The sequence below is a fragment of the Hermetia illucens genome, chromosome 4, assembly GCF_905115235.1.
Source record: "Hermetia illucens chromosome 4, iHerIll2.2.curated.20191125, whole genome shotgun sequence".
NCBI classification, from domain to species: domain Eukaryota; kingdom Metazoa; phylum Arthropoda; class Insecta; order Diptera; family Stratiomyidae; genus Hermetia; species Hermetia illucens.
Window position 1 is genome coordinate 172836731 of NC_051852.1, and position 12305 is coordinate 172849035.

At 39.6% G+C, this 12305-nt stretch overlaps 1 protein-coding gene across 1 annotated transcript; it reads left to right on the top strand.

The window, feature by feature from the left end:
* Positions 1-41: 41 nt before the first annotated feature.
* LOC119654325 (activator of 90 kDa heat shock protein ATPase homolog 1) lies at positions 42-2118 on the top strand. Its single transcript, XM_038059653.1, has 4 exons — positions 42-535; positions 655-1276; positions 1476-1611; positions 1669-2118. Exons 1-4 carry the CDS (start codon positions 388-390, stop codon positions 1801-1803), a joined length of 1041 nt encoding a protein of 346 aa, XP_037915581.1. The 5' UTR covers positions 42-387; the 3' UTR covers positions 1804-2118.
* Positions 2119-12305: the final 10187 nt, after the last annotated feature.

Consider the following 12305-nt stretch of genomic DNA (forward strand, 5'->3'; position numbering starts at 1 on the left):
TGTTCGTTCTGCCTCTTTTCGACTCATATGTCTTATTTGAACTTCATTGAAATGTCAGAAGGTTGAAGCGACTGTCAAAATCAGGCTGGAACTCGTGTTGCTTTTGGAGTTTTTGTATAGAATTTTCTCGTATTTTCTCCGGTTCTACTAGGAGCAACATTCAAAGTTGCAGTGAAAGTTTGACGTTAAAGTGGATATTTCCGGCTACCTTCTTCCTTAGGAGAACGGGCGCTGTTATAATTGATCTTTGCAATTTCATTAAGAAGTGGTTGCTAGGAAATATTTGAACACTGGGAAGATTCGATCCGGGAAGGAAAAGTTCTTGGCAGTGTTTGCAGGTGATCCGTAATCCTCGCGTTAGCTGATAAGTAATAAGCACTTATAAGAATGGCTAAATGGGGAGAAGGCGATCCCAGATGGATAGTTGAGGAGCGACCAGACGCCACAAATGTGAATAATTGGCACTGGACAGAGAAGAATGCAACGCCTTGGTCCAAGGACCGATTGAAAACTCTCTTTAACGGGTTCCAAGTAGGTATGTTCAATAGCGGTGTGCTTTGATTTGCTGCCTGAGGGGCATATGTTTCAGTTAAACTGATACGTTCTCACTTCGTCTTGCTTGATTGTGCTTACCTTGAATATCTTTTTCAACAGCTGCGAACAACATCGAGTGCACAATTACAGAGATCGAGAAAATTGAAGGCGAGGCGACAGCAAACAATCGGAAAGGGAAGCTAATATTCTTCTATGAGTGGAATCTAGTTCTTAAGTGGTCCGGTTTCTTGCCAGGAAGTAAGGACGCACATACTGGCAAGGTGACGATCCCTAATTTGTCGGAAGAAAATGACCTCGACGACATCGAATTGACAATAACGATTGATGAATCGAACGACGACTCGGAAAAATTGAAGTTGTTCATGTACAACACTGGCCGTGGCGTGATTAGAGAGCAGTTAGGCAAGTATGTAAAAGAACTCAAGGAGGAATATTCAAAAGGTTTAATACTGCCAAAGAAGGATTCTGAGCAAAAGATCAAGCCAGATAGCGTGACCACAATAACAAGCGGTTTCAACCGGAAGATCGATATCGACTCAGAGCCAATAGTCAACAGTCAAGTCGCACAACCAATCGGTTGCAAGATTGATGTGAAAACGCTGAAACTGAAAGTAGACTTCCAGTGTCGAGCAAACGAATTATACGATGCCCTGACGAAAGTGGAGCTTGTCCAAGCTTTTACCCGCGGTCCAGTCAAGCTGGAGCCAACAAAGGGAGGAGAGTAGGTTTACCAAATAAATGCAGTGGAATCCTGATTATTTGTATTTTCAGCTAAGTCGTAAAAATTTGACGACCCCCAGAGTTAATTGTTATTTCGAACTCGCTATATTTAGTAATTGCGACCATACGAATTATCGGGATTGTACTGCAGATTGATTCGCCTCGTTTCCCAAAGGTTCTATAAAATTCATTTCTCCTAGATTCGTTTTATTTGGCGGAAATGTTCACGGGAAATTCGAAGAATTGGTTCCGAACACGAGAATCGCTCAACTGTGGCGACTGAAACAGTGGCCGGCTGGGCATTTTTCAAAAGTAGTATTAGACATCGAAGAAAAGGTAAGAATATTCATTTTAAAGTTGCATTGTAGACTTATGTGCATTGTTCTTCGGCAGGATGACCACACCGAATTACGACTCACTCAGAGTGGAGTACCTACCTCTGAAGCTAGTACAACGCAAAATAACTGGGAGCGCTACTACTGGAATAGCATTAAACAGACTTTTGGTTTTGGCTCATTTTTGGTGTGAGAGTGCGTAGAACATACTAAATCAGACCTTTAACCGAAACCATGTAACCATCATGTCCAACATTAGAATCGATAATAAAATATTGAATTATAACAGAAAAGAAGGAATCTGAGAAGAACACATCTACAAACAGTAGGAAGTTTATGGTCTGAAGATAATTTTCTCGAAAATCTATAAACGGGATAAATATTTCGGATACTTTCTCTGAATTCAATTGACGGAATCAGATTACTTAAAATTGTGCTTAGACTTCGCATATGTATTGAAAACAACAAGTGAAATAAGAAACAGAACGCTTATTCGATTTGAAGTCAATCACGCGTTTTACTGTAGGAGTCATCCCTGCAATGGTTGGTAGCCTCCAGCAGGCAAATAAAAACTCCATTGAGGTATGTGATTTCTACGTGTGATCTGTACATCTTTGCAGCCAGATTGTCTCTCTACGTTGTCAGAGAAATAATAGCTACTTTTCCAAGTTATCCTATTCACTCGAAAACCTGAAATCCCTCGTATCCTCAGTTCCACAGTTTGTTTATATACATACGTAATATAAAATCATCATCATCAACGGCTCAACAACCGGTATCCGGTCTAGGCCTGCCTTAATAAACTCCAGACATCCCGGTTTTGCGCCGAGGTCTACCAATTCGATATCCCTAAAGGCTGTCTGGCGTCCTGACCTACGCCATCGCTCCATCTTAGGCAGGGTCTGCCTCGTCTTCGTTTTCTACCAAAGATATTGCCCTTATAGACTTTCCGGGTGGGATCATCCTCATCCATACGGATTAAGTGACCCGCCCACCGTAACCTATTGAGCCGGATTTTATCCACAACCGGACGGCCATGGTATCGCTCATAGATTTCGTCATTGTGTAGGCTACGGAATCGCCCATCCTCATGTAGGGAGCCAAACATTCTTCGGAGGATTCTTCTCTCGAACGCGGCCAAGAGTTCGCAATTTTTCTTGCTAAGAACCCAAGTTTCCGAGGAATACATGAGGACTGGCAAGATCATAGTCTTGTACAGTAAGAGCTTTGACCCTATGGTGAAACGTTTCGAGCGGAACAGTCTTTGTAAGCTGAAATAGGATCTGTTGGCTGACATTATTTTCTCAGATTTTATTGATGTTATTGTGGGTATAAACTCGACATGAAAATTCGAAGCGACGCACTGGCGCTGGGTTGAGATGATTCTAAAGAAAAGGCTGAGGCAAGCCTTCAGAACGTCTTCGTAATGCTTCTTAGTTTTACCGTGCGGATGGGGAAACAAGACAGGGGTAAGTGCTGAAATCCCAGTCGTGATGAAAATCAAAAGCATTTAAACAAAGAAATGGGCAAACGGAATGCTAATCTATAATTGTATGAATCAGCACAGAATATAAGGCGCTTGTGTTACTCGGAAAGTTTTTCGTTGTCTTACATATTGTGAAGATCAATGCCCCAGAAAGAGTTTATCGATTCATCAGATTGAATATACTTTTATAATTATAAAGCAGTTTAGATAAGGTGAATGGTTGGGTTAAAGAATGATCAGATGTTCTCTGCGTAATTGAGATACTTGAGGAAAGATATCATTGCCCATTAAAGTTCTTCATGTCCTTTTGTTAAAATAACATGGTGTATCAGTCACAGAAAATTCGACGCTCTCTACGTGCCTTAAATTCGTCGGAAATAATAGCTTCGACAATGGCCTTAATTCTCTGGAATGCTTTTGCTGCGCAGATGACGCAATGACACGCAAAGTGATCTGGTCGGTACAATAGGATACAATTCGCGCTAACGAGAATTCACTTGCCAAGATTGGCCTGAAAATCAAAGTCGATGGTAAACGACCAAAAGGCAGGCCGAAACAACGGTGGCTTGATACGCTGGATGGGGATAGAGTCAAATGGCGACGAGCCAACCCAGCTTGTGAACGGGACAAAGGCTGAAGAAAAAGAAGATTGATACTGTTCTAATTATACTAGCTCTAACTCTTAGAATTAGCAGGGAGCGAAAAATATTTTTCTCCGGGATCTTGTGATTCATTTTTCCTCCCTGGGGAGGAAGGATGTCAGTCAGTCGTAGTTTTTATCAGAAGAGATCTGCAGTAATTATTGACGCTGCCATAAACATCGGCTTTACTTTCCGTCGAAGCTAAAATGCTTTTATTTTTGTTGATTACCGGATACGAATGAGAGCCCCGACGAAATGTTCGTTTCGCATCATAGTTTCGGATTGCGGATTTGAACCTTATTGTTAATTTTCTTGACTTACCCCCTGCAACTTCCTTCCTAATGCGTTATATGAAACACTAGAGACTTGTAATATAACAGCTGATATTTCACAGGAGCCGGTTCTCGGCCTTTTTTTATAGAACATTATGTATGATAGTATCTGCCTGTATTTAGCATCCATATAGTAGCACATATTAGTATCTTGTGGATGCTTAGTTTGACATTTTGTTGTTGGCCTTTCTTGATTTCATAATAGGCAAATCCGTGTGAAATGAGTTATGATTTGTCATCGAATTCCGTAATGTTCATTGCCATCCTTAGTTACAAGGATCCCTAGGTAAGCGAATTGATTTACCTGACCAAAATTGTATTCGTTAACCATCATGGGATAGCTTTTCACATGTGAGTCATGTATTTGATACTTCATATGTTATTGACTCCTACTCTTCTATCACCTTCTTCGCACGGCGTATTGATCAGGTCGCATTATCCACGGTTGTGTTGATTTGATCGCCAGCATATCTTTGAGCACCAGCTTGTTTGGATCCTGATGCATTGTGTTGTTTGTTGCCAGTCAGACTAGGGATTTATTTCGGCCATTATGCTATAAAGCCGGGAACGGTCAGTATTTTCGTAAGCTTGATAAAAATCATCATTCTTCAAGAACCTATTTTAATGAAATTAATTGAACCGTGATGTGGTCACATCTCAAAATTAATGATAACATCAAATTCTTTAAACTGGACATATAGTGCTTTTCTACCAGTCATTAGTTATCTGTTCTGTTGTACATAGTTGTATAATTTCGATTGGAGCCCTCTGTTTCACTGATAATTTCCGGAAGCTTCATTTAAATATATACTATATATTACTGCCTCTAATTCACTATTATTCGGGGTTTTGGATACATAGTCTCCATTTAGATCTTCTATATCGTCGTTTGCGTAGACAGTAACCTCACATTGGATGCTTTCGCTATAGTTAATTTTTGATAGCGAAGTACTTTTCGAAGGTGGTGTTCACCGTCCTCACTTCATCAAACTGAGAACAATGAGTTCAATGGTGTTAACCTCTAGTCTTCAATCCATAGTTGGATGAGAAGAAGCACATGTTATCTCGGTATCACAGTGTTTGACGAAAGATAATGAGTACCACCGTGTTCTTTAAGCAAGGCAGGAGGAAGAAGGTCAGGTCATGCTCACGAGGAGGATTATAGAATACAGCCTTGATAGAATTTACGTTGAATTTGAAATTTTTAGGATGCAGCACATAACGATTTGCACTACCTTTTACGATGACATTGTGCAAACCACTTTGTCAAAATTTTGGTATTTTAATCCATCATGCTCACACTTCTTACGTTTCCTGCCAGGTTTCATAATGCTATTTAGGGATTCTTTTCGCGAACGCGGTTACGAGTTTAGAATTACAACGACGTTTCGAACGGAACAGTTTTTGTAAGCTGAAATACACTCTTGGCTGGCAACAACCATGCGCGGATTTAATCGTTATAGCATTATCGATTGAGATAGATAGGAGAAATTATCAACGGTTTCAAAGTTACTGCTCTCAGTTGACCAGTGTTATTTGATGTTGTTTATTTCGCGTCGCCTGTCTGATGGATGAAGGCATTTACGCCAGCATCACGGATCATTTTCCCGGGGTGGGGGTAAAAAGGATGCATTATAGGTTTTAGTCCGCTATTAAAGTTCAGTGGTCTCGAGAGTGATCCTGTTGTTTTTATTAGGGCTCGCACATGGGTCAGATCCATCTTAGTCACTCTTATCAGTTTAGTCGAGATACAGAGTTTTACATGTAGTATATATTCAGGCTAATAGTCTCAAGAATTTACTGTGCATACATCTTACAAATTTCATTTTCAAATGAGAGTATGATCGTCAAAGTAATATATGTTGAATTTGACCTGTCGAAATTCCAAGAGACAGCTCATAGGTTTGATCGACAGCTTTCATTTCTCAACAAAGAGGACATCGTAATTAAAATCGAGGCAGGAATCAAACATATATCACAAGAAGAAAAAGCCGGCAAGAATAATAATCGTTGGCGCAACAATCCATATTGGATTAGGACCTTGAAGAGTGTTAGAGCACTTCATTCAGGAGGAAAAGGCGCTGGCTGAATGCAAGCCCATCATTAAGAATGCAGCCGAATTGAGAATGCCTAACCCATCTCTGCCCAGAATCAAATACCTCTCCAAAATACATAAAGAAGGCAACGAGGCCAGAGAGATAATCGCAGCAACGAATTCACCGGATCAAATTTTTGCGAAGTGGCTCTTGGAAGAAGTCAAAAGGTTAGGCCTAAAAATAGGAAAACGACCAGTGGGAAACAGCAAAGAAGTTATTGCCAGACTCAATGAGGCCGGGGGGATACTCAGTGATGGAATATTAGTATCCTTTGACGTAAAAGCGCTGTTCCCAAGCGTACCGATGAAGGAAGCTCAACACTTGTTCGAAGAATGAATCACGACGTACGAAAACTCATCCGAATGGACCCAGACACAACAAACCATCACATACACCTCAAACTATGATTTCGACCATAAGATGGCGGCATACAAGTTTATGATCCACAGGATGGTCACAACACCGCCCAACGAGGAGAGGAGGACGTAAAAAAAATGAATCACATACTGGAAACAGCCAAGAAAAACGATTCAACGTAATCCTCATCGAAAATCGGGTCAAAAAGAACGCCAAGCCTTAAGATGGGCCTGACCCAACTTTCAACACTCTTCCAGGAAGTGAACAGAGAACCTAGGCAATGGATAACATTAACCTATTTGGGTCGGACGCAGAGCATCAAAAGGCGGCTATATAAACGTGGATTCCGGGTCACCTCGACCAGCACACCCGGTTACAATCAAAAGAGTGTACGGAAAAAACGGCATTTACAAGATCTCCTGCCCAGATTGCGACAAGATGCACGTAGGGCAAACAGAACGACTAGTCCACACCAGGGTGTTAGAACACTTAAAGGAGGTCGAATCCGCTAAAAACAAGAACAATCCACACATAAGGTCCGCAGTTGCTAAACACATAATAAAGCAGAGACACCATATGTCGGTGGATAACGCCAAGTGGTGAACGCCGTTAGAAGACTAGATTCTTACGAGAGTCAGCTTCTCATTCAAAGTTTCAAACCTCAAGCGTTTTCTTTTGATACCAACTTGTTTCTATTTTACGCTGAAAGTCCCCGTCATGTCTATTGATAAAAGTATTCACCTAAATTTTAGAATTATTTTAAATTTACTATTACATGTCAATATATCTTGTAGATAGATAGATATATAACAGAACCGATAGCCAACATTTCCGTCTTTCCGTCGAAGTTGTTCATCTGAGCGTTGTTCACTTTCTGCATAGTTCATAATCTCAATTATGAAATTCATCCAAACAGGGAAACATGCAGGGACTTTCTGTAGGTTGGACCTAATATTAAACTGCCCACTATTTTCAAATGCTAAATTTAGCTCTTCTTAATAAGTTGACTTGCTTTCTGAGCTAAGCTCGATTAAGTACTTCTATCCCTAATACTAGTCGCTGCAAAGCAAGTCCACTGGGCGTAAACGTGGCGGCCTTTATCATATGCTAGCTATTAGAACAACGATTCGTACATATATCTGTTCTTGAAAACTTCGTATATGTTGACATTACCGTTTCACAAACCATAATGCTCACATGTTAGTCTCATCCTGGGAAGACAGTAAAAGGCTGCGTGTGAACGTGCGGAAATATGTGCATACCATATCACGTGATGGGTAGGGGGTGTAGGTTACACAATATTCGAATTTGATCACGGGATGGAAACTACTATTGGACCTTCATCACCATGTTCGAATATTCTGCATATTTATACTGAGCAAATAAAAGTAAATTTCTTGCCAGAAGTGCATGCAGAAAGTGATTTTTCTCGCATTCTCAGATATGAATTCCGTGACTTTCCAATATTACTAGCCATTTGTTGCGCATGTATGTCAAAGGTCAGAGCGCAGGCTCGGCGCACCCGTCACTTCGTCTCGAGCTTTTAACCAACAAATTACTTTGAAGTCTTCTTCATGTTTCCTCTCTCTCTGGATGAGGCTATCGGTATACAAGGGAAGCACATTTGAATAAAGAGAAATGAATATTGTTAATCTGTACTCTATCTTATGAATCTCAGACCGAGGAAGATATTCAGGATCCGGAAATCTGGTGGCAAAGTAGTGAATAGTTGACGTGTCCATCTAAGAGAGTGTTATTTGTACATATATGACATATATATTTGCAAATATCATTTTATTAATGTAAACCAGATGAGACTAGAATAGTGGGCTTAGGAATCGTTATTGTCGCACTTCTTCTCTGGCCATTTGAATGTCTGGCATAGTTGATAACAGATTTGTCGAGATTCTAACATGATAACCAATGGTGAAAAATGGTAAAATGATATGAAAAAGTAAAAACCTGTCGGCTTATTTTGCCAGAGATGGAAGATTTGCGAAAGAGTCTTTAAAAACTACGAAAGCCTGGTTCAGTTAGCCATTAGTACCGTCTAGTATCCTTGCTCCCTGTATTTGATTTTACCATTTGTATGACAATGGTTCACTTTACATGTTCTTCTTTTTGCGATTCGCTCTATTTTCTATTCTACCCGTAAAGGGTGTCCTTGCCCAACTTTCATTCATTCATCCTTTGGGGTATATAACATACATACGTGCGAAAGGAAAGAATCCATGGGATCACGAAACATACACAGGACACACCCGCATGGCTGGGTACTGTGGGAGAAAAGTTCTGAACTCTGTTTGAACTAAGCTTTCCGACAAGGATGCAGAGAGATGCCTGGAGAGAATTTCTTGGGACAGTACAAGTTTAATAATGTGTTTTATTGCCACCGTGATTAGAATTGTTGTAGTCCAGATCCCCCGTATTGATTGGTTGTTTCAGGCGCTAGGATGCATACTTGTGTTTGTTTGCAGCTGGAAGCTTTCATGGAATCATTCGTGAGCTTTTCGGGTCAAAGGTTTACACATGTAATTTTGGTTCTTATTTCACCTACGTTTATTCAGATACGGGCATCTTTCAGCTCTCTCTGTCGAATTGTTTGATGCCCAGATTCTTCTGAATGGGATGAAAATTATGAAAGGTGTGTAAAAGAGCAAATTAGGTACAGAGCTGTGTATGTATGTGAGGAATAGGAGGGCGCAAGGACACGTTTTGTGAGAATTTTAACTTGGTTGCTCTTCATAGGAATCTGGCATCCTAGCTATTTGTTGTTCAGTCCTGGATGAGAATCTGTACTGTTCGTAACGTACGTGGATACTATCGGTTATACTACGCGGGGTCAAGAGGTAGCAAGTACTGTTCTGTTCTCCCTAACTTTCCCGTTTTTATATATAAAAGTCTCGGTGCCGCTAGCCGTAGTTACTAGAATGAGCAACCCTATTCTCGAGTGGGTGCTCCCGATAGAGACTTATATTGGATTATTCGATATAACATGATTGCAACTTATTTCCGAACAGGATTTCCAGCCAGTTCAAGGCATACCCAAGTCCAGTGAAACCCGGGCAATGATTTGCTCGTGTTATGTATCACTAGATATATATGTATAGGCTGTTGTTCTGAGATGTGTATATGTACATCTGTGTGCGAAAAAGATCTTAGAAAAATTAGATAGAATTATATCGGGAACAAAAAAAAAAAAAACAAAAAAGTGTGTGGTAATCCAAAAAGTTTTAAATGGATTTTGTAATGAAAGTAAGATATGTAAACGGTGTGCTGACGGTAGTTTGTGCTTGATCAAAGGAGAAATGTGGTACTTATGGGATAACTTTCCGCATATTTGGTAATAGCACGGATTGTTCTCGGGAAACAGGCTGGAGTACTTCTAAAAGAGAAATGTCGGGAAGCATCCATAGGGAGTGGAAAAGGAGACTCACGCATACCGCATCTTACTACGCATAAAAATTTTCAGAATACAGTGTCATATTTTGCCCACACATAGATACATCTGTAACTATGTGAATAGTGTGTGATACGGTAATGGAAACCACTACTAAGGCAGCGGTTGTGATCCTTACGAAAAAGGTCTAGTTCTTGGGTTGCGAAAATTGGGCAGCGTACAGATGTATTGGTAATAATATACTCTTGGATCAGCATCATTCGTTTAATAGCTCTTTTCCACCGTTTTTCGTGTATTTTGATGTTCTGCCGAAAGTGGTCCAAGGTTGGTGTTAAGTTTGTGTTGATTATATTGCGAGCCGAACCCTGGATTTCTCGCTTAGTGTCGGTCTGCCCTAATGGTTAGTGTTTTAAAACCAAACATGAAATAACCATCTTGCATATCATCTTCTTGAATGTGAACAGTATTCATTGGGGGTGTAATTACCACATCTCTACCCAATGGTTTACCCTAGGTAAGTATTCTGCACATGCACAATGCATCTCTATGATACACTCAATAGTGTAGGTAGTGATAAGATGTAGGTTATCCGGCTGTGTCGAATTGTACATAAGTGCGCAACTATATATGGACTTTTTGTGTAGCTACCCCAGTTGCCCGCTTTCATATACGTACTTGCATGAATGTTGCTCTATAAAAGACATTCCATCAGTTTGTAATTTTTTTCTTACCCAATTTTAAATTGTACCTGAGCAATGGTGTTTGGACAAAGCGAGGTACCAAGGTTCGGCAAGTAAATCTCCCTAAACCAATCTCCTTTGGATGCGGATTTGTTTTACAAAGGTCAAACATTAGTTACCTGTTCGCAATTAAACTTGGGAGCCTTTCGTAGAATTTTCCAAGTGTGCTTTTTGACTTAGAACTTGGCTGTTTATTGGGGATTTATCAAATCGATGTTTTATACAGGTTTGAAAAGAATGGTTATCTTCTAGAAAATGATAATGGGTTAAATGTTATCTAGACTTCAATTTCGAAGTTTTTTTAATTTTTTTTAGTTTTATTTTTCAAGTTTCGATATTAAGAATAAGGCAGAAGAACAAGCGTCCAAAATTGGGATCTAACCCAAGGCACAACACGGTTGATTCTATCCATGATGCCAATCGGAATAATTGGGAACTCCAATTTTGACTCTCAATGGTCCGCGTACGTTTAACTTCTCTTATAATCATTCGTCGACAAACTCTTGAATCTAAACCACCTACATATATTTCAATATTACTAAATTGTCATATTCAATTCTGAATTGTGTTCTTCTTAAGGTTTTGGCAAAACAAAACATTATTAAAATTGGTTGACTGTCTGTAATACTCGATTTATTCGGAAACGGTTGCAGGTGATGACATGAGGGGCTGCAAGTGAGAGTTTTTATTGTGGAGTGGAGGTAGAAAAGTGCAGTTATGAATAACGGACCCATTCTCAGAAACTACCCGGCAGAATAATCTGGAAAAAATCATGAAGCTTGTATATGATGTTTAGCCGTTCATTCTAGAATCATAAAATGTAGTACCATGGTTCATAATATGGATTATAATGATGAAGTTTTGTGGAAATCTTACTATTAGTTACAAAGTTGCAGTATAATAATAATAATCAGGGTCTTGAAGTGCGTTAGAGCACTTCATTCAAGACCCTAATGGTACACTACAGTATCACAGTGCCGGGCGGCTAACCTTATTGTATCCCTTACCTGTTTCGCAAATCTTACGTTCTCATTGGAAAGACGCTTTAACAGCAAGCGCTCCCCAAACTGACTCCGGAGTGAATGAGAATTTAGTTACCCCTCGATACGTAGGAAAATTAAATAGAAGAATTTTGGATTAATTTCCCCATTCAAATTCAAGTGCTGTAGAAGCAGACAGGTAGTCGCCGAAATATGCATATCTGTGGTAAATAAAATTTAGTAAAATGAAAAAGACAGGAAGATTTTGATATATTCTTCCCCATCATGAAATTATGAACACTGTTTAATTTCCATTCCAAAGTTTGAGTTTCAGATGAGGTATTTTCGAGCTTAACCTTTCAATATATTTCTATTAGGTAGAATGAAAAACATTTCTTTATATTTTTATCATTTATGCAGAGAAATGCAGAATGTAACAGTACTTCCGTATTTTAATATAAATTGATTTATGTAACGAAATTCAGTCTTGTAAGGAGAGCAGCTCTTTCGCAAAACATATACGTACATATCTACAGTTGCAGTGCACGCTTGATACAAAAATATTATAAGTTTACTTATAACATTTTTGTTACTAAGCTTCTTTCTTTGCGAATTGATTGCGAATTCTTTTAAGTTTGAATACAAGCCGGAAACTCGACATAG